Below are 27,680 nucleotides of genomic sequence, written 5' to 3' on the forward strand. Positions count from 1 at the left end.
TTACCGGCTTACGATGGATGCCTAACTGTGCCCAGGTTATCACTTCAAGCAGCTCTTACAGAGTTCCGTATCCTCCTGAAATATAATATAGTACCTCAAATCATATACCACAAATAATAGGCTTATAGTATTAGCTTTTTCTTCTAAAAAAAAATACCAGCTCCAACATGAATTTCCTAGCATGTGAAACATGATACCAGGCAGGGCTATGAAGGCGTCGGAGTGGGTGGCCATCTCTGCCTTCCTCTGGTGCATGTCCGCCACCGGCCTCACCTCCCCCCAAGTCTCGCCGCTCACCTGCCATGCACCCAGCATCAGCATTAGCGGCATGCATGCGCAAGCAGGGAGGAGGACCAATCCAATCCAAGAACAAAATGACATGACTAGCTTAATTGTAATTGCATTGGTGTGTGCATGCGGATGCAGATGAGGTGCAGACTTGACATGCAGCTAGCCATCAGATCATATACAATGGGCATATATGGCCGATCCATCACTGCCACACTACTGTCAAGTGCATACGCATTGATGCTGGTAGCTTGGCTGCAGCACAAGCACAAAGCAGCATGCATCACAAACATGTGCACGCAAAACCTACTGTAGCGGGATGCCTGCTATCTTATCTACGGCCACACAGGTGCACTGAAATAAAGAAAAGTTGTCAGCACAGTACCCTGCAGATATAGATCATCAATGCGTTCACAGAAGCATATGCATGTATACAACAAGCAGAATAGATAGATCGACGATGCTTATTACTCTCGTTTTAGCTTTTTTATTCATATATATTATTATGCATTTAAATATAGTGTATGTTTATAAATTAGAAAAGTTAAAATCGATCTACAATTTAGAATAGATGGAGCAGTAATTAACAAGCTACTAATTTGTGTGTACCCGATGCCTGCCGCCGTGGTAGACGGCCTGCGAGACAAGGCCCATGAGCCCTATGCTGCCTCCCCCGTACAATTTAAGCTAGCTGCCTCTCGCTCCCACCATCGACAATTGATCATTCGATGGTGTGTCAGATCGCTACGGACGTAATTGGTGGGTTCCATATAACCTAATTACAGACTACGGAATGCAGATCGACAACCAATCAGGCAGCCTTACACAAACTAATCACTCCAGCTAGTACGCACATCAGAACACAAGTATAATATAGATTTATTTTCGGTTTAAGAAAGCTTTACTGGATTTGAAGCGCGCACCAGGTGCTGGGCGAGGTCGATGGCGGCGTCGCGGTCGGTGGTCTTGTTGCCGGTGCTGCTGCCGCAGAAGACGCAAATCCTCTTGAAGCGGCTGCTGCGGCTCGACGTCGTCGTCATCGCCTTGCTTTGCTTCCTTCTTAATTAATTTGTTCTTCGATCTTGTGGTGGCGTGGTGAGGTGATGAGAGGAGGAAGGCCCGTCGCATGCCGCCGGCCACTTTATATAAGAAAAGAAGGTTGGAGAGAGAAGGTTGGATTTATTGATTTTGCTATATATTTACGCATAACGCGCAAGTGAGGTCTTCTCAAATTTAATTTATCAGGTTCACTATGTGTATATGCTGCCCCTCTGTCCCAAATTATACTTTTCTAAATTCATAATTTTTGCTATGCGTTTAGACATAGTGTATATCTAAGTGCATATATATTATATATAGCGAAATGAGTAAAATGCACATGCAGTCCTTAAACTTGTATTGCTGTGTCATTCAGGTCGATAAACTCCTAAAATGCATTTTTGGATTCTTAAACTTCTTAAGTGGTGCACTGCAGGTCCACAACCGTCCATATGTGCTCTTTGAGATAGGTTGGATTTTAAACGAGGTCAAATCAATCCGTGCGGAATAGATCTCATTCCGAGTGGTTGAACCGAACAAGACCTTAACCGCACCGTATAATACCTTGTCCGAACCAACAGGTAGAAAGCAGTAGATACGCCGATCGAACCCATAAACATGACATATCTCTGAGCTTTTCTTTTGCTCTTTCTAAATACTCTGCAAATAGGGAGGGCATTCAATTGAACCTCATTCGATCAATTATATAATCCATCATTCAGACATAACGATCACCAGCAAACACCTGGAGGGCAGGGATACCACCCACCGCGTCCATGCCCACCACCTGCCAACAGTTTCTTCGTTGCTTTCGAGTGCCACCGAAGAAGAAAAAGAAGCCGAATGGCCTCGTGGGCCGCGGTACTTGGAAGAAACTGGGCCGGGATAAAGATGCTGATGCATTCGTAGGCGGCCCACTTATTTTTTTAATTATAAAACCCCAAACGCGTCCACAAATTATAAAACAATATAAGCTATAATATTTGATTGCTGAAAAAAATATGGAAACAGGCGTGCGTTGCTGACAACAAATGGCAAATACCATTACATCAGAAATCCTGGAAAGTATGCTACGGGTCCATCCTCCTAACAGCAAGTGACGGGCTAGCAATTCCATAACGATGGCCGATGACGAGTCTGCTGGTGAACCTATTTTCGCTCCCCCCCCTCCTGTTTTTGGTAAAACCGTAAAAGTAACAACTGCGAGGCATATGTCACTTCTTCCAGAGATGCTCTAAGCATGTATTTTTTTAGTCTTTATGCACTTTGCATGTTACATTATTCAACCCCTCGTATTGATCAACCCGGTCCTCCTACTATGCTTTTGTCTAAAGAAAATGGTAAAAGCTAGTGTGCAGTCACATATCCACGTAACACGATGCTAGGGGTGCAGGCAATGTGATTATATAAACATATTATTAATATAGTAGTTTCCACCATGCATCCAACAAGCTGGAATAGCTCAGTTGGCCAGAGCGTGTGGCTGTTAACCACAAGGTCGGAGGTTCGAGCCCTCCTTCTAGCGATTTTTTTATTTTCCAATATTTTATTTCTTATTTTTTTTATTTTCCAATATTTTCTTTCTCATTTTAAATGGACATTTTATTTTTTAGGCACTTTGTTTTTTTGGCACATGCTAATATTGGAACTTTGGAAGTCTATATACTCCGTATACGCATGCTATATATGTATAAATTAAATAATATAGAACATGGTTAACATAAGCTGATCTCTTCAACCCTCTTTCTGACCACGTACGCTCTTTTTCTGGCACTTTAAAAGTAGTAGACTCCGTCGTGGTCGTAGCTGCCGTCCTGCAGCAGCACCATCTCCATCGTGCAGTTTCCGCCGCAGCCGGCCAAGCCTATCTCGTCGCCGGTCAAGCAGTCCGAGAAGTCGAAGTTGCTGCTGCTGGTGGTATGTTGTGCCTGTTGCAAGAGAGTCGCCGCCGGATGATGCAGATGATGTGGTGCCATGGCGTCCACCAGCAGCTGTGTTGTTGGAGCTGTCCATCATCTCCAGAAACTGGCGGCGGTGGTCGACGAGACCCTTGTTCTCTTACCTCCAAACTCCCAACTTTAGCACTATGCAAAAAGAAGATTCCCCATCACATCAAACTTGCGGTACATGTATGGAGTACTAAATGTAGATGAAATTAAAAACTAATTGCACAGTTTTGTTGTACTTTGCGAGACGAATCTTTTGAGCCTAATTAGTCAATATTTGGACAATAATTCACAAATACAAACGAAATGCTACAGTGTTGCTACAGTAATTTGTCACCTACCAAATTCGTCAAGTAAACAAGGGCGAGGTTGTCAGCGGCCGCCAGATGCTGCTGCAGTGGCGGCGGCGGCGAGCAGAGACCGGCGGCTGGCCATGAGGCGCCGGGACCAGTAGTGCCTTGCTGCTCATTTTCTCCTTTACCCTTGTGGATTCCTGGCGCGCGAGGCGAGGCAGTGCCCTGCGAGCGGCAGGAGGTGGGGTCCACACGCCCACGCGTGATGGCTCTGCTGCGGCCCCCACGCGGATTTTTTTCTTTTTCATTTTTTGCTACAGTTAAGTTTTTCCATATCATTTTGTATTAGTTAATATTTGTTTGCGTATAAGTATGTGCATAAATTCTTTAACAACATTCTCGTAAGGTTACGTCAAACGCTATGCGTATAAGTTGTGTATATCATGAAAATTTTACACAAAATTTATCACGTAAGTTGTTGGCAGCAAAAAAAATTATACGTATAAATCGTGTATATAACTATAAATGTGCAAAAATAAAAAATTTAAAGTTGTACCTTATAAATTGTACGTAGAAAATTTTCTACGTATATGTTTTGCATACCATCAAAGTTGTGCTAAAAATTATCTCATAAGAAATTGTTACTACGAAATTGTGCGTCGAAGTTACGTGTATAAGTTGTGATATTTCAAAAATGAAAAGCTGCGGGAATTAAAACTTTCTAAAAGAAATCGGAGGGGGTGGAGTGGGCTGTTGGGAGGATCGGTGGCTGCTGGCGCGCGCACGTTAGTTAGCAACGCCCTAAGTATAGTACACAGTATACACGTACAGTTACACACATAATTAAGTCCGTTGTTACCTCGGGTGGTGGCGGATTACCATGAGACGTGGCAGCAAGCGGAACTCGTGCATGACCCAGCCACTCTTTCTTCCATTGGGGGCGCGCCCAAAGTAGAACACCAGCGTCTTCCTCGTGCCAATCACCATCCCAGCTGCTGCTGCTGCTGCAGGCTCCTGGTGATCATGGTGGTGGATCACCTTGTCCTTGCGGGTGGCCTTCCAGTAACCAAGCTTGGTTGCGCGGTTCGTGCGCGAGCCCGTCGCGTACTTGCGGTCTCGATAGCTGAAGAAGTACCACTCGTTGCCGCTGACCTTGGCCGCCACTGAAACAAGACAACAAAGGAGCATGTCACACTCGTGCGATCGAGTAGCTTAGCTAGCTCCGATCCCAGGGCTACTACGAGACTACGAGAGAGTACGTATACCGGGGAGCTCCCAGGGCTCGCGCTCATGGAGGTCAACCTCGAAGACCATGGTGGTCGCCGGCGGTTGCTGCTGATGCTTGGTCTGCTGGTTATCGGCGACCTTGGCACGCAGGTAGTAGGAGATGAGCTCGACGTCGGTGGGGTGGAACCTGAACCCGGGGGGCAGCCTCGACTCCACATCCCTCAGCAGCCCAATCACCGGTCGCCGGCGATCCATCGATCTCTGATCGATCTCGGCATGCAGAATCCCTCTGCTGTCTCTACTCTAGCTCTCTCTCTCTCTCTCTATAGAGTACGTACGCTTTTAAAAGTTAATCACGCACGACTAGTGCATCTAGCTATATATCATGCTGTCTCAATCTCGACCTACAGTTTGTAAGATGTTCACCACCTATATGTGCAAGTATTACTTAAGAGCTGATGACTAGGGTAGATAGGGTTTGGCCCTACGTACGTTAGTACGTTATTATCACTTACCACGAATATCACACGATGAAACTATAGCCGCCCCTATAATTTGCTATAACTATTTGAGGTAGTATATTGCTATTTGTACCCATGCACATTTTATTAACCACTATAACCCACTATATATAGCTTCATTTAGCTCGCTATTAGCTATTTTTAGAGTCTAGCCGCTAACGAACCGGTCCCTATATATTTAGAATCATATGGATGGAAATCGTATGCAACTTAATTAACACTACACAGTTCCTTAGCTTGCTCCATGTAGTAATTACCTCCAACATAATATTATTCAGTTTATTTGCGGGGTACAATTGGACATCAACAAGACCATTATCTTTGTCGGCAACTGCTTAACGCACCCATTTCCAGCTCCGATCCCGTCGTGTGCTAGCGAACAAACTCACTTTTCAACTGTCTAGAAAACTTGTGACTGATGTTGAGGCCTGAAATTAATTAAAGTACGTATCTTGAGGTGAGATATGGTAAAAAAATTCGAGGAGATCAAGCTGGCCGAATGAATGTACCACCAGTAGGATTGGGCCAAATTTCTCCAATAAACGATTCTGGTCCACTATGATCCATGTTGTTGTCTCGAGATGTGTGTGGTACCAGCCCATTGCGATGTAACCCCCCACACCGGCAGGCCCATGTAAAAGCCCACGGCCCAACCTAACAGCGCGTCGCCCATTTCGTTCGCACGCTATATATAGAAGACACGCGCACCCAGCAGCAGCGGGCCGCAGCTTCCCTGGCGATCCATCTCCCATTCTCTCCACTCCGCTGCTGCTTCCGACCGGTCGGTGAGCGAGGTGCGGTGCGGATGGAGGCGGGGAGGGACCACGGCGCCAAGCGCATGCGCGCCGCCATGGTAATCCTGCGAGCTCTACCACAACCTCCACGCCCCCTTCTGCCTTCAATTTCTCCGTGCTTGTTGTTTGATCTCGTCGCGATCTGCTGCGAATTGCTTGGATGGGGCTTTTTTTTCCGCGGTCTCATGATGAGTTTGGAGAGGTGCTATTGCTACTTCGAATTTGGAGTTTGCGTCTGGTTCGGAAGCATTTGGAATCGGGGATCGAGACTGGTGCCGTGTTTTCCTTGAGTTTGATGGAATCAGTGCGGGGGTTTTTGTTCCCTTTGCTCGAGTGTTCGCCGTGCGCTTTGGTTGTCGGTCGCGGTAGGGTTTTGAATCGTCTGGGGTTTTGGATTCGAAACCTGACTTCGCAATCTGTGGATGCGTGGTCGCAATCCAGTTGTTGAATTGGGGCTCTAACTCCAATATCGAGTCATGAGCACCATTGGGGATTTCGACTACCGACTCTAAATGTCCAGTTCAGTGTGGGTTTTCAGTTTCATCGTCAGATTTTACTCTCAACTTTTTTTGAGCTGCAGCTGTTAGGCCAACTTGATGCGTTATAATCCGTACCCTGTGTGACTCGATGCAGAGCAACGAGGTGGGCACGACGAGCCAGGGGAGCGCCGGCGGGGGCGTGGCGGCGTCCTCCGGACTCGCCGCCATGACCGCGGCCGCGACGGAGACGGAGGAGGGGGAGGAGATGGCCGTGGTTGCGGCGGAGGCGGAGGAGCAGATGGGGTCGGCGGAGACGGAGGACCACATCCAGCGCATCCTTGCCGCCATCGACAACTACACCCGCCAGGTTCGCCCAAGAGATCAAGCGACATTGAGTGGATGGATGCCCGGAGATGCTCATGCGTACGTGCTTGTGCGCAGGTGTCGGAGATGCTGGATGCTGGGCGCGCGCTGTTCAAGGACCTCGCCGCCGACTTCGAGGAGCGCCTCTGCTCGTGAGGATCTCACCCTTGGTCAATTCCTTGGCCGTTGCCGGTCTGCTTGCCGGAATCGATAATGGTCGCTTAACCACCGTACGTGCAGGATCCACAGGGAGAGGTTGGAGCGGTGGGAGGAGGAGATCCGTGAGCTGCGCGCCCGTGACGCCGCCAACGAGCAGGCCCGCGCCCTCCTCCACAACGCCCAGCTGCACCTCCTCCACACCGTCCGCGACTAGCCGAGGTCTCCGTCGCTTTCCATTTCGACCCCCCCTGCTTCAGCTGCTCCGTTCCGTTCCATCTCATACTAGGCGAGGATGCTGTGTGGAGGTTTTGGTTCATGTAGCAACTTACCTGCAAATCCCTGTTACCCTATCTGTCCAGTTTGATGTATATACATGCATGGATCAGGCAACAATTAGCTACCAGTTGCACATCTGAATGGTAGGATTAAGAAATGATCTTGTTTAGGCTGCAATTGCCATACAACAAAACTGGTTCTACAAATCCTAGATGTATGTTCAGTGCTGAGATATGCTACATCACAAACCATTGTGGTTTCTATGGGCATAGCATGTTCAGGCGTAAGGATTGCACTATTTCAGAAAGTAATTTCTGTTGGCACGTCGTGCAGCGGGTGCCCCTTCATGTTCCTCTCCATCACCCTCCTGGCCAGGGACACCTGCTTGCCCACCGCGAACACGAACGCCTTGCCGTTGCCGGACGCGCCGCGGGCCGTCCGCCCAACACGGCGCACGTACTCACTTGGATCGCGGGGGTAGTCGAAGAGCACCACGTGGTTCACGTTCGCAAAGTCGATGCCTCGCGACGCCCTGCCAGCCATCAAATGGAACATCAGCGCTGAAACGATGGCTGCAAAGGAGAAACTATAGCAGAATGCAGTTAAGCTGATGCACACCTATCCGTGCACACAAGGAACATGGAGTCCGCTGTTTGTTTGTTCAGGAACTCTTTGATGTTCGCGATGCGCTGGGCCTGATCCAACGCGGCATGGAAGGGGAGAACTTTGATTTGCGAGGCTTTCCTGTCAAGCCGCCTCAACACATTCTCTACCTTTCTGCATGTCTCGATCTGGCAACAGAAAAACACACTCATGATATAGTTATCAAAAACACTGTGGTCTGTTATGTCTGCCGTGATCAATCCATAAGGATATTAGGGAGAGGGATTACCTTGTTGCAGAAAATAATTGTTTTGCGAACAGGAGATTCCTCGAGTATCTTTACAAGCGCCGATTTCTTGTTCGAAAAGGCTGTTTCTGGATTCTTTTCTTCATTGTCATCTCCACTGCAGTCCACAAGGATCTGCAGTTGAGCCAATACAGATGTAAGAACTCTAAGAAAACAATGACGCATCGTATCAAACAATCTGCAAAATGTATATATGAAGTGGCCAATAACTAATCTGACATCCAAGATGAATTCCCTAGAGGCTCTTCAGAAAGCATATGTCACAGAATGAATGAAAGGTAAAAAAGAATGAGGAAAGTGAGAAATGCCCCACCTCTTCAAGGCGAGAGCTTGTTCGGTGCACACCAGGTCCCATGATAACCTCACAGTCAGGAAATGTTTCAACAACCTTGTTATAGATGTCAAGAGGAAGTGTCGCAGTCACGAAAAGATATTGTGTTGTCACTGGTGCAACGGTAATCAATTGATGAAGCACTTGCTCAAAACCTTCTTCACCAAATAAAATGTCCACTTCATCCAACACAACACTGCAAACAGAGAACCTCGATTTTATGCTGACAAGTTAACCCATGCTTTTGGTTCATATCTATCCTTCTGCGATGCAAAGTTCAAAGAACGAAAATATGGAAAAAGATAACGAAGATCCATACCATCTAAGGCTAGACAACTGCACAAAGCCTTCCTGAAGCAGATACAAGAAACGGCCAGGTGTTGCTATAAGTACATCAAGCTCTTGCTCAAGGCTTTCTAACTGTGTCTTCTGTCGAAATCCTCCGGTTGCCACCATAGACCTAAATGGAACCCCAGATTTTGATATCAACCGGCAATTGTTGAGGACCTGAGATTAGAACAGAAGGCTCAACTGGCAATTCCACAGCTTTAAGTATCAGAAAAAAAAAGGAAAGCATTAAACAAAAAACGTACCTGAGAAGCAAGTTCAGCAGTAGGTGTCAACACTATCACCCTGGGATTCCTAGGAGATGATTTATGGAGCCCCTGAACCTCTTCGTTCCTTAAATTTTGTACTATAGGGCAAAGATATGCCAGTGTCTTGCCAGACCCACTTTGATCAGCAATAACGCAACTCCTCCCCTCCAAGATAGGACCATACACCAGAGCCTAATATAGTTAATCATGCAGTTAATAAAGCATGACTAGGCACATGCGTGCACGGATACAAGAATTCAGCACACAAGAGATTAATGGCTGACGGTTAAGGATAAGTGCACGTATACAGAAATACAGGATGTTTTTCCTCACAACAAAAGAGACAAAACTTAAGGTGTCTCCCGAAACAGAGCATGTTCTTTTGACAGTATTTACCTGGATATGTGATGGACGAGGGAAATCAAAATTTCTCAATGCACCTAGAATTTCATCGCTGCAGCCAATCTCCTTAAAGGATCTGCGACTGAAAAATCCACTGTCCAAAGGCCCTTTTCTTTTAGGGAAGTCTAGAGGCTCCCTTTGCTTTCGAGTCTGTCGTCCATAAGTAACATCAGTAATGCTACCCCATCCTTTGGGACCAGAAGTAGCTTCTGAACCTGGGGAGTCCAAATCATCACCTTTGTATTGGCTCAAAACAGAATTCAAAGAATGTCCACCTCGAGTCCTTTCATTTCTGGAGTTACTGTTCTGTTTTGCATGGCGTGCTGAGTCTGAGACAGGCTTTCTTCTTTCAAAGTAGCTTTCCTCTTCATTGGAATCATCGAAAGAAGATTCATCAAATCGGTTGGTGCTTGAGCGATTAGAACCCTCTCTCTTGAGCTGAGCTGATCTTGTAACCAAGGATTTTATTTTCTGCGCCTTCAACCTGCCAAAATTCCCTATACCTGTACCTCCCCCACTACCTGTAGTGTGAAACACAGCTTAGCTTTAGCCTTTAGCAGAAGTGAAATTCTGACGATACCACACCAGAGAGGCAAACAACACGAGCATTACAGGTTGCAGGATTATTTATCCAAATACACCCCTGACATACATCAAAGTTCATGATTTTACCCCAAGGCTGTCATTTTAACTAGGACTGAGGTCGACCGATGGCGCACACAACGGCATGAAACAGCATTCGCTAAAGCTGAAAATTCAGTGCACTAGAGGCAGCATGGATGAAGAAAGAGCGTGGTTGTTTGAATTCTAAATGCTCAATTGGTGCACTCAGTCGGCTACAAGCATGAGCCCTGGGGTTAAGCGGTGCTCTCAAAGGGTGTGAGCGAGTGTAACCTCTGCTGGGGCGGTCGGTGGTCCTGGAGAGCACCGCTGGGGACGGCATGGCGACCTCGTCGCCGTCGTCGGTGCCGCCCCACACGATGACGCTGCGGCCGGTGGCCCGGTCCACCAGGCGGTACGCTCCTGGGGTGTCCATTGGCACCTTGTCGTAGCCGCGGGTCTCGTCCCCCTCCGCCGTGGCCGCCGCCGCCCAGCTCCGGCGGGAGCCGGCGCAGGAAACGGAGACGGAAGTCCGCAGGGAGGCAGGGTGGCGGAGCATCAGGGGAACCGCGCGGGCCTGAGCCCCCGCCACCTCCATCTCTCTCTCTCTCTCTAGTCTCCCCTCCTCGGCGTCGTCGTCCTGCTCTCCTCCTGCTCGCTGCCGCCTCCTATAGTCCTATCCGATAAAGAAAGATAGTCCTACTCCATTTCCATTTCATTATATTGGGCCACACAGTTTGCCTTATGGGCCTTCGCTTCGTGCGCGCGTCTCCTTCATGGGCTGCTTTTATTTGCTGCGATTTTTCTTCTTCTTCCTTGGAGAGCCAAATTCTCAACTTCCCAATTCCCATGCCAAACACAGCAAGATAACCAAAAGAAAATTTACAGAGTGGCTTGCAGTACAATTCTTCTCTCAACCTTAAAAAAAAGGAGATCTCAACCTGAAACACGAATAAGCACCAAACACGAGTAGAGTAGCATGTCTGCGACATGCATACTTCTCTGTTGGTATGGATATGGAAAACAATGCTAAAGGGATTTTATACAAAATTAGCCAGCCTGCCAGTATAAAAGGAAGAGCCAATAGCCAAAGCCAACCCAAAAGCTATTCTGGTTGCCTGCCTCCGCTGAGCTCCTACCTTAACAGAACACAACCTAACTAAGTGCTCCTGACTCTTTGCTAGTAATGTTCTTGCTAATGTAATTGGCATCTAACTAATCTAGATTAGAGCTAGCCAATGATCTGTGAGGGAACACCAGCCTAGACCTTGATCACCTCCAGACCTTGACGCATCCATCACGCGATGCGGACGCAAGCAAGCCTGTGGCAAGACATCCATCCAAATCTAACACATAGCAATCGTGAGCCTGCACAGACTCCACCTTGTTCTCCGCAAAGTTCCACAGTGTGATGGTCTGCACATTTTCCACCCCAGCCAGCAAGACAAATGAAAATGTCACCAAAATACTCAAGAAATTATCACACACAAAAAATCATTCTGCAAGAACAATGTGATCAGAACGATGGAAACTAAAGACAAATATTGATACCTCGTATCCCCCAATGACCAACGTGTTTGGATACTTCGGATGGAAGCTGCACGAGCGGAAATAGCCGTTCTGGTTTAGCTCACGGACAGGTTGTCCGTCTGTAGACCAGACCCTCGCGCAATTATCACTGACACAAGCCAAGCAATTGATACGTTCGTTCCAGCATATGGAGTGCAAAGGTTTGTTATCCCTGTTACCCTGCATATTTTGGGCACCTCCATTTTGAACCAAACCAGGAAATAAATGTGATTTTAAAAATGCACACGCGTACTCACCTGGAAACACATGCACCTTTCATCCGTCTCGACATCAGTGATGTTCACAGTGTGTCCAATAGCTGAAGCAAGAATGTTGCCATGAGGGTGGAACCGTACTTTTGCTTTACCTGTCTGCACGATCAGATAAAAAAGCATACATGTCAGAGGACTAATATGCAATTATTACATTGGAAATTGAAACTGGGAAGACATCGGACCTACAGCTTTAGAGATGCGTCTTGGGTTAGGTTGGCCTATTTTCCAGTAAAGAACCTTTCCGCCATCATCACACGAGCAGAGTAGTGAAGTATGCTTCGGATTAAAATCTACTGAACTGACCTGAGTGTTATGCCCCGTGAAGCTCTGGGCCTGGACACAATAATCATCACCCTGTGACAAGAAAAGGGTACTCATTTCAATAATCATCTCCATGACTAGCATATGCTGGACAGATCAGAGTAGTTTTGCTACCTGAGATGTGTCCCACAGTCGCATAGTTTTATCAGATGAAGCTGTTGCGAGCATGGCTTCATTCCGATGAAAGCTGATATCTGTGATGAAGCTAGAGTGTGCTTCCCAACTGCGGTGCTCTAAATTGTTTCTGAGATTCCAAATGAAAACCTAGCAAGTTTCATAACAGAAGTTTATAATGATAGAAGAAATTACTGTGTAAATGCAACAGTACATGTTAAATGCACCAGCAGGTAATAACATGACAAATTTCCCTAATTCCCCTAACATGAAAAATTTTCGTGAGCTTTTTTGGAGTCTTCATCTTATAAACAATGAACACCTTCTTCATTTCATTAATTCGTAAACTGCAACCAATATTGGATTATTGAATGTGCTGGACATCAAAATCCATATAATTTCTCAGACAGTGCAAGCTTAAATACCAAACAAGAAAGGGCAATCCTACCATGAAACAAATATTCAGAGATTAGTAAAGAAGCAGGATCTGCCAACCAATCAGTATTCTCCATTCTAAAGTTTTGCAATTCACAATGACTCAAATTGCACACTTTACCTTGTTTTCGTCTCCAGCACTAGCCAGCAATGCCCCATCTGAAGAAAAATCACAGCAAAAAATCTTTTTGCTACTGGCTTTCAGACTTAAAACTTCCTCGATGATGATTCCTGGATGTGTACCAAGTACTTCATATCATTATATTTCTTGGATATATATACAGTGGTGAATGTGGTGTTTTCTTTATCTGATTCTTTTTAAAGAAACTAGTGCTTTCAATAATTCTTTAAATGTAGAAAAAATACCCATTGTTTTCTTCGTAACAACATCCCCTGATAAATCAAGCATGTCATCTGCACATTTTCCATACTGGCAAGAAATCTTTAGTGATCACCATGTACATCATACAGCTTTTCGATAACAAGTATGAATGTTTACTGGAGCAATGTTTATTAGCATAACAGAACTTCTGCCCAACATACTGCAGCAATGTTTATTAGCACGACAAAAATTCTGTCCAATATCTATGCGGTGTTAGTTTTACTTCACAACAATATAAATCATAACCTCACGAAAAGCATACGAAAGAAACTAAAGAAAACAGTATAATATAAAAGGCAATATTTGTAGAAACTTACAGGTGGCTGTTGATACGGTTGCGGCATATGCCTGGGGGCAGTCCTATAGTATGTGCTGGTGTAAGAAATAATTACTGTGAATATAATTGGAGAATGATGGAAATGTAGATGAAATTTATTAAGGAAATTTAGCAGAATTACAGGTGTTACCTCTTATAGACATGTGAATTTACTAGGTCCATCCTGCCAACACCAGGGAGTTGGTGGAACTCTTGAGAATTCATCTGGGGTGAATCAGCAACAGGATCCTGGTGCATTGTATGGTTGAATATGCCATCATTTGATCTATTTGCATTGGCAAGAGTAGCAGCACTTTGCTGAATTTGCTCCTCTGCTTGACTGAAGTGGTTGCTCACCTCCAATGCTTTTTGCTCTGGTGCATGCCCCTGGATCAAGTTAGAAGTTAAACTTTAGAGAAATGTGTCAATATTTTATTTTTAAAAAACACAATCCTAAACTCCTTCAGAAGGGCCTATATTGTTTCAGTGCACAAATACATCCTATTAGAAAACAGGCAAGGGGGATGCTAATTACTTACTTCCGGGCATGCCGGATCACCTGGACTTGAAATGAAGGTTGGCCAAAATATAGACCACCAATCAGAGAGGAATCCTCCAGGAACATCAATTTCTGACATGTATAAAAAAACATAGTCCCATTAAGAGATATCATAGTAACTAACTTGAGGATAATTAATGAACAATTCCAGGTAATCTGGCTCTATGTAAGATATTTGGGTAGCTCAGAATAAGCATATCTACACCAGATGATGAAATTTACAGATGGCTGTTGTTACAGATGATTACCGATAATCATAATTTCAGATGTACAATGGGAAGAGACCCATTTGTTAGGTAACAATTGTATTCCATAAAACAAGCAACTATGCTCGAAGCCACTTTTTCTGGAATGATCAAGAAATGAGTCAAAATAATAAAACTATTGGAAAATGATGTTATCTATTACAGGACAAAATTCCATTATTTCTTTAAGTCCCATCGAGAAAATTAACGAGTTGGGGATGAAGACAACAACAGAAGCTTAAGTGCACATGAAAATGGTATTTTGGGAGGATGTCTGTGAAGGTGATAACCATTTTGAATAATAAGTGCACATCATGGTCATGAAGGTAATTACTTTGAGGATCAGTTGCAAATGGCTTTACTTCAGTCTCTTTCACAAAGGCTTCAGCAGTTGCGAGCAGATTGCGTTGGATCAGGTAATCGTAAATGTAGACATCCAGCCTATGAAGGAAAGAATTAGTAAAATTTGAAATAAACTCAATGGCTACTCATGAAGAAAATGGAGAATAAAAATAATTCTGTAGGCATGCACATCCACAAAACCAATGAACAAGCTAACATTATTGGTAGTCTGAACAGACAAGATAAATGCACTGAAACACAGACGCACATTAAAATAGTGTAAACTACCACCTCTGCTTAATAATATTTGTTTGGTATGCATATGTAGGAAGCACAAAACCTAAGTACAAGATTTTACCGAATTGGATATTTACCATTAGATAAATGTAATAATTGATCTGTGCAATGGCTACAGGTTTGATATATATGATTCCACTAAATGTTACTCAAATAGCAGTACGCCGGCTGGGCATGTGGACTGGATAAACATTATCAGATGAAGGGACTAACATGAATAGATGCATATCAGTGACAATAGTTGCACAACTAGTTTAACAAGGGAATGCAAAAAGATCTTCAACAACTTGGCAAGTTGGCATTAGTAGGTAAGTAATGCTCAAAATGCAATATAAACTTCTTTCCTCTTCTCAAGCTTAATGAAGGGCAATTCCATAAAAAGATGCTCAAAATGGCAAGTCATCACATACTAAAAAAACTTTATTTAGGAAAACTGCATCTGGATTTATGATGAGTGCAAACATTGATACCTCGGACATGATACAACAACGAACATAAGCTAACAGGTCCCCATTTTTTTTTTAAAAAAAAACTCACTCTGTAGTGTAAGGTGGAGGAGGTAGAGATACCTCCCTGTCCATGGCTAAATAAGCTCACCGACCTGCAACTGCACCAAAGAAAGAAGAAACAAATGAATAATTAAGCAAATAAGCACAACAACACCTTCTTTTTGAAATAAAAGAGAGACCAATACATCTTCCTTTTTTAAAAAAATAATGACCAGTCAGTTATAAACAACCCCCCCCCCCCCCCCCCCCCCCCCCCCCGGCTTGCAAAGTAATGTGTTAATAAACTGGCAGATGGAATAATCGTTGAAGCATGATACAGTGGTAAATTTCAGAAAACTGCTTCACATTGGTAATGATCGATGAAAGTAGCCTTCATAATTAATTAGCCACCAAACACTTGACAGAACTCCACCGCAAACAACATGCAAAGCACCCAAACTTTAGAGAGAAAACTCGTGTCAGCAGCCAGGCCGGAAAAACAATAGCTATGTACCTATCGACTGTACATCGTGTCGAATCAACCAAATAAGCATTGGGTTTCGCATCAATACTCTGTTCATCCGAACCCTAGCAATTGATGTAGTAGTACACTTATCCAGACAATAAAATAAACATCAGATCGAGATAGATGATTAACCTGGTGAGGCAAATAGAGCGAGCACAATATTAGCTCGATCGCCCCCGACGGCTATGTCGGAATAGGTGGAGAGACCTGTTTAAAAACCCCCCCACCAAAAATCCAGGAGCCCTCACCAAATTTCGAGAAGCGCGATCCGATAAAGCAGCATGCATGGAAAGCGGTTATCAAGCTAATCCGATCCAAAGCCATCCCATCCCCGCAACCGAGGTCTCCACCACATTGCGTTATCCGAATCGAGCCGATCGAGGAATGCCGAAACCCACGCGATTGCCCGGACGTAATCGATCAATCCCCAATCTGGCCCGCCCAAATCGCCCGGAGAGACCCGCTCGACAACCCACGGGGATTGGCGGGAGAAGCGAACTCACCTCCTTCTATGCTGGGCGGATGAGGGGCAGGCCCTGGCCTTGGGCTTCGGTGAGAAGCGATCGCCGCGCGAGCTGCTGCTGCTGGGAGGAACATTGGTGGTGGAGGACTGGAGGGGAGGGAGGAAGGGGAAGAAGCCGCGAGCGGAGGGTATTTATATGTAGTGCTGCCGCGGGCTTGCCGCTTTTGTTTGTGGGCTGGGAAGAGACAGCTCCTTTCTGTAAGCCTTGTATAAAAAAAAACGAAATTCCTTTCTGTAAGCGATTCGGTTGGGCTCGCAGCCCGCCCCGTCGCACATTCATCGTGTGGGCCTTTCGTCTCTGGGCCGAAGGCCATTTTTATTTATAGCATCTCGAGGCCGAAGGTGACGAGGAGATTGCTTGCTTACGATCGGAATTTTCATCTGAAAAGAAATCGGATTTTCGACCACCGCCTCCAACGGTTAGAAATACGGGAAGGTCACCCCTCCCCTGCCCTAGCCGCCACAGGAAACCAGATCAAGGAGAAGAGAGATCCAATCAAGAAAACAACAGGTAATCCCACCGATCCTGTCCCTGCGTCTCCCCACATCGTCCCCGGCGGCGAGGCCCCGCGGCCAGGCCGCGGGGAGGCTCGCCGCCGTCTTCCTCCCCACCTTCTTCTCCGGCGAGGCCCTGCACAGACTTTTCTTCGGGCGGGTCGGCGCTCGGTCGGCCATGCGCACCGGCGAGGCCCCGCGCCAGGTGCGCGGTGGATTCCTCGTCGGCCGCGTCGGGGTCTTCGCCGGCCGCGTCGGGGTCTTCGCCGGCCGCGTCGGAGATTGGATCATTCTCCTGTTGTCAAGGAGACAAAGGATACCTGTTTCAACTGTCGTTCTGATGCATAATTGATTATTCTCTTCCCAGTTTCGTTTGAAGTGGCTGTCTGAAGTGCCTCTAGCCAAGTTCCATTTTGTTTTGGTCACGTGTTCTTGTTTACAGTAATTCCTATCTATGCTGAAATTCCTACGATCGGTTGAGTTATATATATTTTTCTCGCCTCTGAATATCTTAAAAATTATCATGCATATATTACCACTCTTAGCTGCTGTGTGTATCATGTCAGTCTTGTTTTAGAACAAATTCGTGGCAAATTCTGCCTGTATTACTCCTACCTGGTACCTGCTGTATCTCTTTGATTGTAATTACCATGATATTAGATACCTGTGTGGGTTTAAGAGTCAAATTTAACTAAAGACACACATGAATGCATGCTGTCGATTTCTGTATATTAGGTTTCACATTATCTCTGCAATGATTGCAGGTATTGCAGGTGCAGAAGACGAAGGAAATGGAGCCTGCAAACTTGCGTGACTACATTATCCATGGCGAGAGCTGGATTGCTTTGAATTCTTACATGGATACTCTCCAGGGAGGCCCTCTTGTTGCAGATGCTCCCAAAGGCCAGGAGGAGGGGTATCTCCCAAGACGCCTTCACCTGAATGCTCAAAAGACCATGTATCTCTCCATTCGGTTGCTGCTGAGTGTCATACGAATTGGCCGCTGCCCGCGCAACTTAACTGTCAACAGCATTGTGCTAACCCGCCCTGATTTCCGTCCAAGATTTGTTGGCAATGTGGACTTTGAGCAGAACCCTGATAATCCAACTTGTGATGCAGCAATGTCTGCCTTAGCAGGAATCTTTGAGAACATCCTGTGGTACTGTTTCTTTTTTCGCCCTACTGCTGTTTCTATTTTGCCATGTTGCTGTTTCTTTCTTGCCCTACTGCTGTTTTTGTATTATAGTGCTGTTTATTATTTGCCTATTATGTTCACAGTCAGTGTGCTGCTTTTCTTTCTTATGGCCTAATGTACTGCTATCTTTTTGGCCTATTCGATCAGGAGTCATCTGCCTGAGGACGAGTCTGTACCTGACGAAGTGCACAACTTGCTCTATCTTATGCGTCAGCAGGACAGCTTCAAGTTGACAGAGGCAATTCAATATCATTCCTGCCTGGTCCCCCTGGAGAATAGAGGGCATCTCTTTCTGAAGGAATATCAATACACAGTTGATATCCTGAGGAAGATTGAGCCGTTAAATTTCAGATACGTGATGACTCAGCTTGTGTACCCGAGACATTGGAAAATCATAGCAGAATCCAATCCTTACGTCCAAGCTGTGATTGAGAGGTATGAATACACAGTATCTTGTTTGTTTACTTTCGTACCAAGCTAACCTGGAGAACCCAGATATGTTTATTAAATTGCAATTCTGTTTTACTCCCCTATTTTCATCCTTTCAGTCATCCAGGAGATTGATTTATGTCTTTTCTGTTATTATCTCTTGCCCAATTTTCTTTAGATGTTTTTGTCACGGGCTCACTAGCAAAGGAGATGATTTATGTCTTTTCTGTTATTATCTCTTGCCCAATTTTCTTTAGATGTTTTTGTCACGGGCTCACTAGCAAAGTTCGAAATATCTGATACTATGTGAACATTCCCTTGTACAAGACCATTTAAAAGTTTGTTAACTGTTACTCTGCCCTTTATCGAGTTAACAATCTGAGTAATATCCTCACGGATGTGATGGAATATCTATGCTCATGTATCCTTTTTATTTTTTATTGAAGTTTTCCTTATGCATAGAGGACCTGCTTCATTTAACCTATGATAATACGGCTCACTGGATTTCATTAAAATTTCAGGGGCGACTATGACTCTCTAAGAAGCAAGGAGTCTACCTGTACTCCACTTGAACTTCTCAAGCATGCCCCCACCTGCCACTGCCTCCAGGACTCTGCCAACAAGAGTGTGCCGCATGGCCTGGGCTTTGAGCCAAAGGATATGAACCACGCCCTGTACATAATGTCCGAGCACTTACTAGCCTCGCTCCAACTGGCTCTCCACCGTGTAGGCCATCTCGCCTGCCTGCGAACCGGCTTCCTATTCCCCTGGAATTAAAATGTAATCGGCGAACACTGGTGTAGTTAGTTATATAGATACTACAGAATTTATACATTAGGTCTGTTATACATTACTGTATATGGCTGAAAGCTCGTTTTGTTTTTTGTAGTAAAAATATATATCTCGACACTCAGATATATTAAAGGACGAAAGAACGTTGAGTTGGAAATAGTGTATCTGGCCAGTGTCAGTAGTGTCTTCTTTGGAGTGTGATCAGTAGCTCCTGGTTCTCAACTGTAGACATGTTCTCTTCTGCAGAACCATCAGGTTCTGTAGTCAAGGAATCGATCTGAACCCCTTCGAAAGACCATGAATTAGAGTTGACTGTGTGTTCAGTGGAGTAGATTGCAGCTCCCTTTCGAGGTCAGATAACTCCTTTGATGTTCTGATAACCAAGAGACTAGTTTTTAGACACTGTATTCTAGCAGACTGTGTGTTTAACAGGATGTTACCATAGAAAGACAAGAAATTAAGTGAACACCAGCCACACGGAACAATAGAAAAATTGTAACAAAGAAACTGTTCCAAGAAGTGTTGCTACTCTTATTGACCGTGCAGCAGTTGAGAGACCATAGTATTAGCAGTAAAACATGCTAGCGCACACAGCCGCACACCAATTTAGAGAAACAGGACTAAGGAAGAGGAATTTATCAGAAGATATACTATGCGTTTCAGGAAGATACTCTCATAGGTATGATTAAATTCAGACAATTTCACACTTAATGAATACAACATAATTAACACCTCTAGGTACCTGATGAATGCAGCATAATTAGCATACACGCTCTGACGCAGCTCTTCAGCTGATTCATAGCAAGAACCTGGACTTCAAGTACCTGGTGAATATTACAGTACCAAGTAGACTAAGTGGCCATGCTCTATTACACAGTTACGGAAATTTGAACTACTCTAAATTTGAACTCAAATGAAACTCCATCTAGATCATGCAACCCATCTAGGAGTAGCAGTTGTAATTGTATTGCCCTTGCATCTGCTAATAGTAACAAGTCAATTTATAATTTCCTTTACTTATTTCATTTTAGGAATCTCGGTATCTATATTCGTTCTTGAACCATCTCCACCTCAAGTTCTCGGAGTACGAGAGAACAAGAGAAAGAGACTGCTGGAAGTACAAAAGAATAAGAGAAGCCCCAAATTATGGAGCAGAACATTTTGAGCATGTGTAAATGACAGTACATGCAGGAGTAATTGAACTGACAGTAGACATGTTAACTGCGCATAGCTTGCTTATAAATGTGAAATGCTGCTTTGCAGAGATCATTGAGCATCTAAAAAACCTACTACCAGTCTATTCATTTTGCAAGTAGACATGTTAACTGAACTGACAGTGCACAGGTTAGCTGAGTATAGGTACTTACCAGTATTAGAATAAGCAGTACTCCCAATACTACTCCATTAAGCATTTTCAGTTTGGCAGTAGATGAAAGCATTTTCAGGAGTATAAGAAATGAAAGCAATAGGATGTACTGAACCTGAACTTGGTGACAACAATAATAGGTTGTCACTCAAGAACATGTGCACTACTCCAGCTAGTTTAAGTGACAGCAATCATTTATAGGAACATGGAAAGAAATAAGAAAACTTAGAACTATAAATGTACTCCCAGTATGTACCAATGCAGGTGCCTGAATAGCATTTAGTAGTACAATTCCCAGTAATTGTTCAGAATGACAATGTTACTGTAAAATACCCAAAAAAAACACTAGCAGTGACACATCTACCACAGGTAAGTACCTATGTACACCATATTACTTGACCTTGGCACTCCAAACAGCCATGACTAGGGTGAGCAATACAGGGTGTTAAATTGTGTGAAGTTTTTACCTAACAAAATCATTGTGCTAATGACCCAAAACTACCCTGTTTGCCAATATGGACAATACAAAATGATTCAAGCAACAAAATCATGACCTCCTCCTATCTACTGTTTGGTTGGAAACCGACCTCGATTTGATCCGCAACTCAATTGTGGGGGGCATGAGGAGGCAGCATAGCAAGACGCCAACAGGTAGGCCTAAACCGAGGGGAACCACATGTCCCCAATTTTAGAGAGCTTAGATCTCTTCTAAGATAGGTTCAATCATAGCACTAGCTAGCAGTCATATTACATTCTCTCAAGTTCTAAGCTCCATATACATGCATTCATAATCGGTTAACAGATAGAGAAGAATGGAGGCACATCCGAACATTTTATTTTCCAAGGAAACGCTAACTGCACATGATTTCGATAATAATAATAATAATAAATAATAATAAAAGGTACAATATCTTATATGCTATACATAGAGCATAGCGTGGAGCCTGGTGGCATGGAGTAGCATTCAACTTTGCGTATAAGCAACTGCAGTTCTGGGGTGATCTCGACGGCGCTGCAGTGCTCGCTCACTCAATGGAGCAGAGGCGGTGATGTGCAGGATCGAGGGAGGTGTTAGCGTACTAGGGTTAGAAGGAGTTGGCTAGGTGGGCTGGGGTTTGGAATGCCGGCTGGGCCTTTTAGGCCAATTGGGGGAGGGGGGTTCTTTATTTTTATTTTACAAATCATAAAAACAAATAGAGGGAAAAGAGGAGTTTGATAAGATAGGGGCAGGTTAGGTAGGGGGCGTTTTATTTTATTCTTGTTTTGAAAACCTTTTTCGTTTTCTTTTACTCCTATTTTGATTTCTAAAAAAGGAAAATGGTTAGAAAATAGGGTTTTATTTAAAGCAAAAAAGGAGTTATCTTAGACATTAGAACAATAAGCACATGCAGTTAATCCCGCTAATCCTACATGTACCTGTGCAAGGAGAGGTACCAGGGAAATCAATATCTGTTAGCGTCCAGTCTTTTTTTCCATTTTCCAAAAACGATCGGAATTTTCATCTGAAAAGAAATCGGATTTTCGACCACCGCCTCCAACAGTTAGAAATAGAGGCATTTACCTGTGTGCCATTACAAAAGTTAGCAATTACACACAAGCCATTAAAAAAGATGAGCTCCTACGAGTGCCACCGCTCTGAACTTCTTTGCCTTGCAGGCCATTCGTACATGTTCTGTTTGTTTTTCACCGTTTGGTAGCCCTTACAGGTGGGACCGCTCCGCCAGCGGTTCAGGGCCTCACCCTCGATCGGCCCGCGCAGCTCTCGGTGCGAGTGCGCGGCCGGTCGGTGCAATGCCTTGCGGGGCTAGGCCCGAAGATGCGGGCGACGCTGGACAAGGTGGTGGGGGTCGAACAAGGTGGTGATGTTCATGAAGGGGACCGAGGACTTCCTGCAGTGCAGATTCTCCTACACCGTCGTGCAGATCCGACCGGGGCTGGCCCGACCGAGGACTTGTACATGTCCCCAATTTTAGAGAGCTTAGAGCTCTTCTAAGATAGGTTCAATCATAGCACTAGCTAGCAGTCATATTACATTCTCTCAAGTTCTAAGCTTCATGTACATGCATTCATAATCGGTTATTAGATAGAGAAGAATGGAGGCACGTCCGAACATTTTATTTTCCAAGGAAACGCTAACTGCACATGATTTCGATAATAATAAATAATAATAATAATAATAAAAGGTACAATATCTTATATGTTATACATAGAGCAGAGCGTGGAGCCTAGTGGCATGGAGTACCATTCATCTTTGCGTATCAGCAACTGCAGTTCTGGGGTGACCTCGACGGCGCTGAAGGTGATAGCTTGGCGTGTTAGCCTGACCAAGTTGTTGGTCATGTCGTTGGTCACGAAAGGTTTGTAATTATATATATATCCGGTATCGATGAGCATAGAAATGCAAAATCTGCCGCCTCCAAAGTAAGCAAGGCTGGCGGTTTCGAGGACTGGGCGATATCCGAGCCTGGAGAAACGGGCCTCCGGCCAGGACTTGATGATCGCCGGCGGCCTGGCCTCCATGTCAACGGCGCAGAAGTGGCCTCCTTCCTCTTTGGAGCAGAAGCCGAAGAGCAGCTGCCGGCTGTCGCCCAGAAAATCAGGGACCAAGATCGCCTGGCCCATCATGACAGGCAGCTCCCAGGTGCCTTCCTTGTGCCACCGGCGGCGCGCGGTGTCGAAGGTGAAGGTGCCTTCGCCGCAGATAGAGACCCATATGTGCGCGCCGGCGACGAAACATGCGGAGAAATACCATTCTGGACTGGAGAGGAGTGGTGGATCCGGGATGGGGAGCCAGGCCCAGCGCCGGCGGTTCTCCTCCTCCTCCTCCTCCTCCGTGTCGTGGAGGCGGAGTAGAAGCTCGAAGTGGTGAGCACCTTCGGGATCACGGTGCGGAAGGCGGGACATGGCGAAGAACATACCTGCGACGGGAACAAGTACAATCGCGGGCTTGCTGGATAGCATGTCCGGTCCGGCGGAGATGGAGCGCGAGCCGGTGTCGCAGAGCAAAGTCCGGGCGTCATCGGCAGCGACAGCGGCAACGAGGTTGCCGGAGACGGCGATGGTCAAGCAATCCCAGGCAACGCCGTGGTTGAACCGGGCGGCGGGTTCGGGGAGGCTGAGAATCGGTGGGAATTCTTCGGCGGGTCCGCCGGCGAAGAGATGGTTGAGGTTGTTGAACTCGAAGATCAAGTACCCCACCCGGACGTCGTTCACGAGCACCATGGCTCGACTTTGCGCGGCGGCCATCGATCGATTTCGTAGCCCTCAAAGGAAAGGGTTTGGAGGATGTTGATGTGGATCTGATCTGATATTTATAAAAGAGAGAACGGAGGGCAGCGGAGCGGAGTAGGACACGGTTTCCGGTTGTCGGTCGGTTATTATCGTGGAGTATGAATTCCCGTCGGACCAGCGAAAGGAAAGGGACGGGACGTAGTTTCCATTGAGGTGGATGTACTTCTCTGTTCCTCTTTTACTTCGTATTATAAAAGGCAGCGGTTGGTTATTATTGCAGAGCATGTCCGGTTTCACTACGAGGAAGCTAAAAATTGCGAGTGTATTTTTTTTGACGAGTGTTTTTTTTCGAGCACTCGGCAAAGAAGTTCTTCGTCGAGTGCTAAGCCAAAAACACTTGGCAAATCGGAGCTTTGCCGAGTGTCAAAAAAACACTCGGTAAACCACCCTCTTTGCCGAGTGTCAAAAAAACACTCGGCAAAGAGGGAGGTTTGCCGAGTGTCAAAAAAGATACTCGGCAAAGAGGGGGTTTGCCGAGTGTTTTTTTGACACTCGGCAAAAAAATAATTTTTTTTCCTTTTTTCACCATGAAATTTTTTCTACTCCCCACATACAACATGTGGTACTCCATGTTAAAATTTGGTATATTTTTAGATTTATTTGCTATATTTATTTAATTAATTGCATTTCAAGGAAATTTTTGGTATAAGTCAAATTTGAACTGCAAGTGATTCGAATTATGGAACAAAATGAGTAGGAAAATGATATTTATGTTATTTGGCCCAATTTGAGACCTGACCCATGAAATGAAAAGAAATTTTGAACATCTTGTTCAAGAAACATGACCATGAACGTGTGGTAGTAGTATTTTTAAATTGTAAAAAAACAAGCAAAGTCTGAAAATCATGAGATTTGTCATGATGTGATGATATAATACGTGGAGGCTGTGGAAAAAAAATTGAGAAGGTTTTGCACATTTCATCATGTACAATGATTACAAACCGAAACATCTCAGAAGAAGAATAGTAACTTTGAGAGGATTAGATAAGATTTAGAGTCGAAGTGACGATCGAGTTTGGTTTGACTACAAAACTTTTTGTATAGTCAATAGATAACATATATTGGTTCGTGTGAAAATTTGGTATTTTTTTGAAATTGTTGGAAATTTTTAATTTTTTTTCAAAAAAAATTTGCCGAGTGTCCTACTGTTGACGCCAGATTTTGACACGTGTAAAATCGGCGTTAGGAGAAGAGGAGATCGGAAGATGCGACGAGATACAAGGGCGATGATTGGAAATCGGCCGATTGGTGCTAGAGTCAAGGATCGGCCAATTGATGTTACAGTCGAAGATCGGCCGATTGATCCTTGGAGTTCCGCCTCGCCCGAGCCCTGAGGCTTGGGATCAGACGCGCCCGACCCCCAAGGGAGGATCTCCACCTCGCTCGACCCCTGAGGCTTGGGATCGGACGCGCCCGACCCCCAAAGGAGGATCTCCGCCTCGCCCGACCCCTGGGGCTTGAGATCGGACGCGCCCGACCCCCAAGGGAGGATCTCCGCCTCGTCCGACCTTAGTCCCCAGGGTCGTGATGAGTCTGAGCCCTTGACATGTGGGTCCTGATCGGTTACCCCCTTGGCAAAGAGGTGATCGGCCGATTAGAAGGTTGGAATAGCTGGGCCGATGTGGGCTTAAAAAAGATTATGAAGATGAAGAGGGGGTCAGCCCATGAAGCGTGTGAAAGTAGTACGAGTCGTACTTGTAAATATTCGTTTTCTGTTTAAATTTAGGGATAGAGTTCTAGTCGGATAAGAGGTTTTTCTGTTTAAACTTAGGGATAGAGTTCTAGTCGGATAAGAAGTCATTTGTATGGGGCTATAAATAGCCACCCTTATGGATCTGTAAAGAACAATCAACTCAATACAACAACCTACTTTTTCCTCGTACTTACTTTCAAGCAGGCGACTTCGCCAATACTTTTCTTCTTTCCACGAGTTCGTACGGGTTGGCGGGGCTGCATCAACTTGACCTCCGACCGATCTAGTAAGTTCCGTTTATCGAGTAATTTCTAAGCTTTAACTTCGGGCGCATCGCTGTCGTTTTGTTTAGATTTATTCACCAGTTATCGATACTTACTAGAATTCTAGGTTTTACCTGTTGTTCTAGTTTTATCACCAGTTATCCAGCTAGGAATTGATACTTTCGGCTTTTCTTGTACTTTGTTGTTTAATCTACCTATTTCATGTATAGCTGATTAGATCTGTTCCTAGTGTTGCTACTGTAGCGTTGTTTAGATTACTCTAGTAGTTTTCTTCATAAACGTTGCCTGGTAATCGGTTGCTTCATAGCCGGTTTCCTTATTACTGTAAATCGGCCGATTTGCTGATAAGCTATTTCAAGATCGGAATCTTAGCCGATCGCAACCTCTGGGATTTGACACGTTTATTTCCTTGCCAATCAACAGGTCAGATTGGCTAGCACGCCGCGCGAATCACACCAGGGCTTTCACCCGAACAGGAGCTAAGCAGATTCTCCCGGGTCGTGTGTCCGACGCTGGGAATTCGATCAGTGATTTCTAGCGCCAACACCTACGTTGGACACTCGGCAAAGAAACCCTTTACCGAGTGTCCACGTAGGACACTCGGCAAACCAGACGCCCCCCCCCCTCAAAACAACCCCCCTCGGCCTCCTCCACCCCCCCCGCAGACCGCCCGGCCCCCACTCTCCTCCAGCGCCCCCCCGGCCCCTCCCTCCAGCGCGCCCCCCGACCCCCTCCCCTGCCGCCGCCGCCGCCGCACGCGCTGAAGCGTCCCCACATAAGTAGAGACTAAATGTGATACAAATATTTATTCGACAGATAATTCAGTTACCGTACAACTCCCGAGGGAGCGGGCGTGAAAGCCACGCAGCGATAATAAGTAAATAAACAACAGCGGCTAACCAAGCGACTGCCAAAAGACAGCACTCGGGACTACACGGCAGCAGGAGAATCTTGGAAGGGCCAACACCACAGGCAGCGTTGGGTGCGGACACAACCTCTACTCAAGGTTTTCGACGATGAAGTCTGGGTCTTCCTCTGTAGTAACGAAGCAAGGGTGAGTACGAACGTACTCAACAAGTCCAACCCCATCCACGGAGGGGGATACAAGCAAGTATATGCACAGGATAAAACAAGGGTAGGCTAAAGTTTATTTGCAATAAAGCTAAATTTTCAACACATGCATAGGCTCGTTTTCAAACAAATTTTTGTAAAGCTTTTCTTCAGTAACCGAACAGGGAGTGGTGTTGATCCTACACAAAGGATCCAAGTTTTTATCGCTATCGGACTCCCCGTCCGCCATAGCGCACGGCACGACTGTCGGACTCTTCCAAAATTCAACCCACACACACACACACACACACACACACACACACACACACACCATCCATGCCCATGTGCTAGTTATGTGACCAAGCCGTAACTCGTCCAATGCCGTGGACACGGCTACCCGGATAGGTTTTAACTCTGCAGAGGTTGTACACTTTTCCCACAAGTAGGGTACCGCAGCACGATCACCTTAG

The 27,680-nt window shown here is 45.4% G+C and overlaps 5 protein-coding genes and 1 non-coding gene across 7 annotated transcripts; 3 read left to right on the forward strand and 3 right to left on the reverse strand.

Moving 5' to 3' along the window:
• The first annotated feature begins 2,777 nt into the window (after window positions 1-2,777).
• TRNAN-GUU (transfer RNA asparagine (anticodon GUU)) lies at window positions 2,778-2,851 on the forward strand. Its single transcript has one exon. It is a non-coding gene; the product is annotated as a tRNA-Asn (tRNA).
• A 1,499-nt stretch (window positions 2,852-4,350) lies between these two features.
• Window positions 4,351-5,163, reverse strand: LOC117835837 (protein CUP-SHAPED COTYLEDON 1). The gene is made up of 2 exons (XM_034715152.2): window positions 4,831-5,163; window positions 4,351-4,728 (listed from the first exon to the last, which is right to left on the reverse strand). The coding sequence occupies exons 1-2, from the start codon at window positions 5,045-5,047 to the stop codon at window positions 4,421-4,423; spliced, it is 525 nt and encodes a 174-aa protein (XP_034571043.1). The 5' UTR covers window positions 5,048-5,163; the 3' UTR covers window positions 4,351-4,420.
• A 955-nt stretch (window positions 5,164-6,118) lies between these two features.
• LOC117839330 (uncharacterized) lies at window positions 6,119-7,590 on the forward strand. Its single transcript, XM_034719633.2, has 4 exons — window positions 6,119-6,166; window positions 6,741-6,953; window positions 7,028-7,101; window positions 7,190-7,590. Exons 1-4 carry the CDS (start codon window positions 6,119-6,121, stop codon window positions 7,320-7,322), a joined length of 468 nt encoding a protein of 155 aa, XP_034575524.1. The 3' UTR covers window positions 7,323-7,590.
• LOC117839327 (DEAD-box ATP-dependent RNA helicase 50) lies at window positions 7,502-10,901 on the reverse strand. Its single transcript, XM_034719630.2, has 8 exons — window positions 10,518-10,901; window positions 9,618-10,144; window positions 9,219-9,413; window positions 8,945-9,132; window positions 8,608-8,821; window positions 8,277-8,408; window positions 8,003-8,175; window positions 7,502-7,916 (listed from the first exon to the last, which is right to left on the reverse strand). Exons 1-8 carry the CDS (start codon window positions 10,819-10,821, stop codon window positions 7,685-7,687), a joined length of 1,965 nt encoding a protein of 654 aa, XP_034575521.1. The 5' UTR covers window positions 10,822-10,901; the 3' UTR covers window positions 7,502-7,684.
• Window positions 10,902-11,168: 267 nt separating this feature from the next.
• On the reverse strand, window positions 11,169-16,829 carry LOC117839328 (transcriptional corepressor LEUNIG_HOMOLOG). 2 transcript variants are annotated; one of them, XM_034719631.2, is made up of 13 exons: window positions 16,596-16,829; window positions 15,616-15,685; window positions 14,774-14,880; window positions 14,175-14,266; window positions 13,787-14,022; window positions 13,637-13,691; window positions 13,304-13,367; window positions 13,059-13,168; window positions 12,503-12,652; window positions 12,254-12,421; window positions 12,050-12,163; window positions 11,775-11,972; window positions 11,169-11,639 (listed from the first exon to the last, which is right to left on the reverse strand). In XM_034719631.2, the coding sequence occupies exons 2-13, from the start codon at window positions 15,657-15,659 to the stop codon at window positions 11,496-11,498; spliced, it is 1,482 nt and encodes a 493-aa protein (XP_034575522.1). In that variant the 5' UTR covers window positions 15,660-15,685; window positions 16,596-16,829; the 3' UTR covers window positions 11,169-11,495. The 2 variants fall into 2 exon arrangements, 1 of the variants encoding a protein (XP_034575522.1); XR_004636819.2 differs by lacking the exon at window positions 11,169-11,639 and having other exon boundaries at window positions 11,941-11,972; window positions 12,250-12,421.
• Window positions 16,830-16,971: 142 nt separating this feature from the next.
• On the forward strand, window positions 16,972-19,690 carry LOC117835869 (uncharacterized). Its single transcript, XM_034715185.2, has 4 exons — window positions 16,972-17,126; window positions 17,875-18,269; window positions 18,453-18,740; window positions 19,256-19,690. The coding sequence occupies exons 2-4, from the start codon at window positions 17,902-17,904 to the stop codon at window positions 19,509-19,511; spliced, it is 912 nt and encodes a 303-aa protein (XP_034571076.1). The 5' UTR covers window positions 16,972-17,126; window positions 17,875-17,901; the 3' UTR covers window positions 19,512-19,690.
• Window positions 19,691-27,680: the final 7,990 nt, after the last annotated feature.

This window comes from Setaria viridis, chromosome 9, assembly GCF_005286985.2.
Source record: "Setaria viridis chromosome 9, Setaria_viridis_v4.0, whole genome shotgun sequence".
NCBI classification, from domain to species: Eukaryota; Viridiplantae; Streptophyta; class Magnoliopsida; order Poales; family Poaceae; genus Setaria; species Setaria viridis.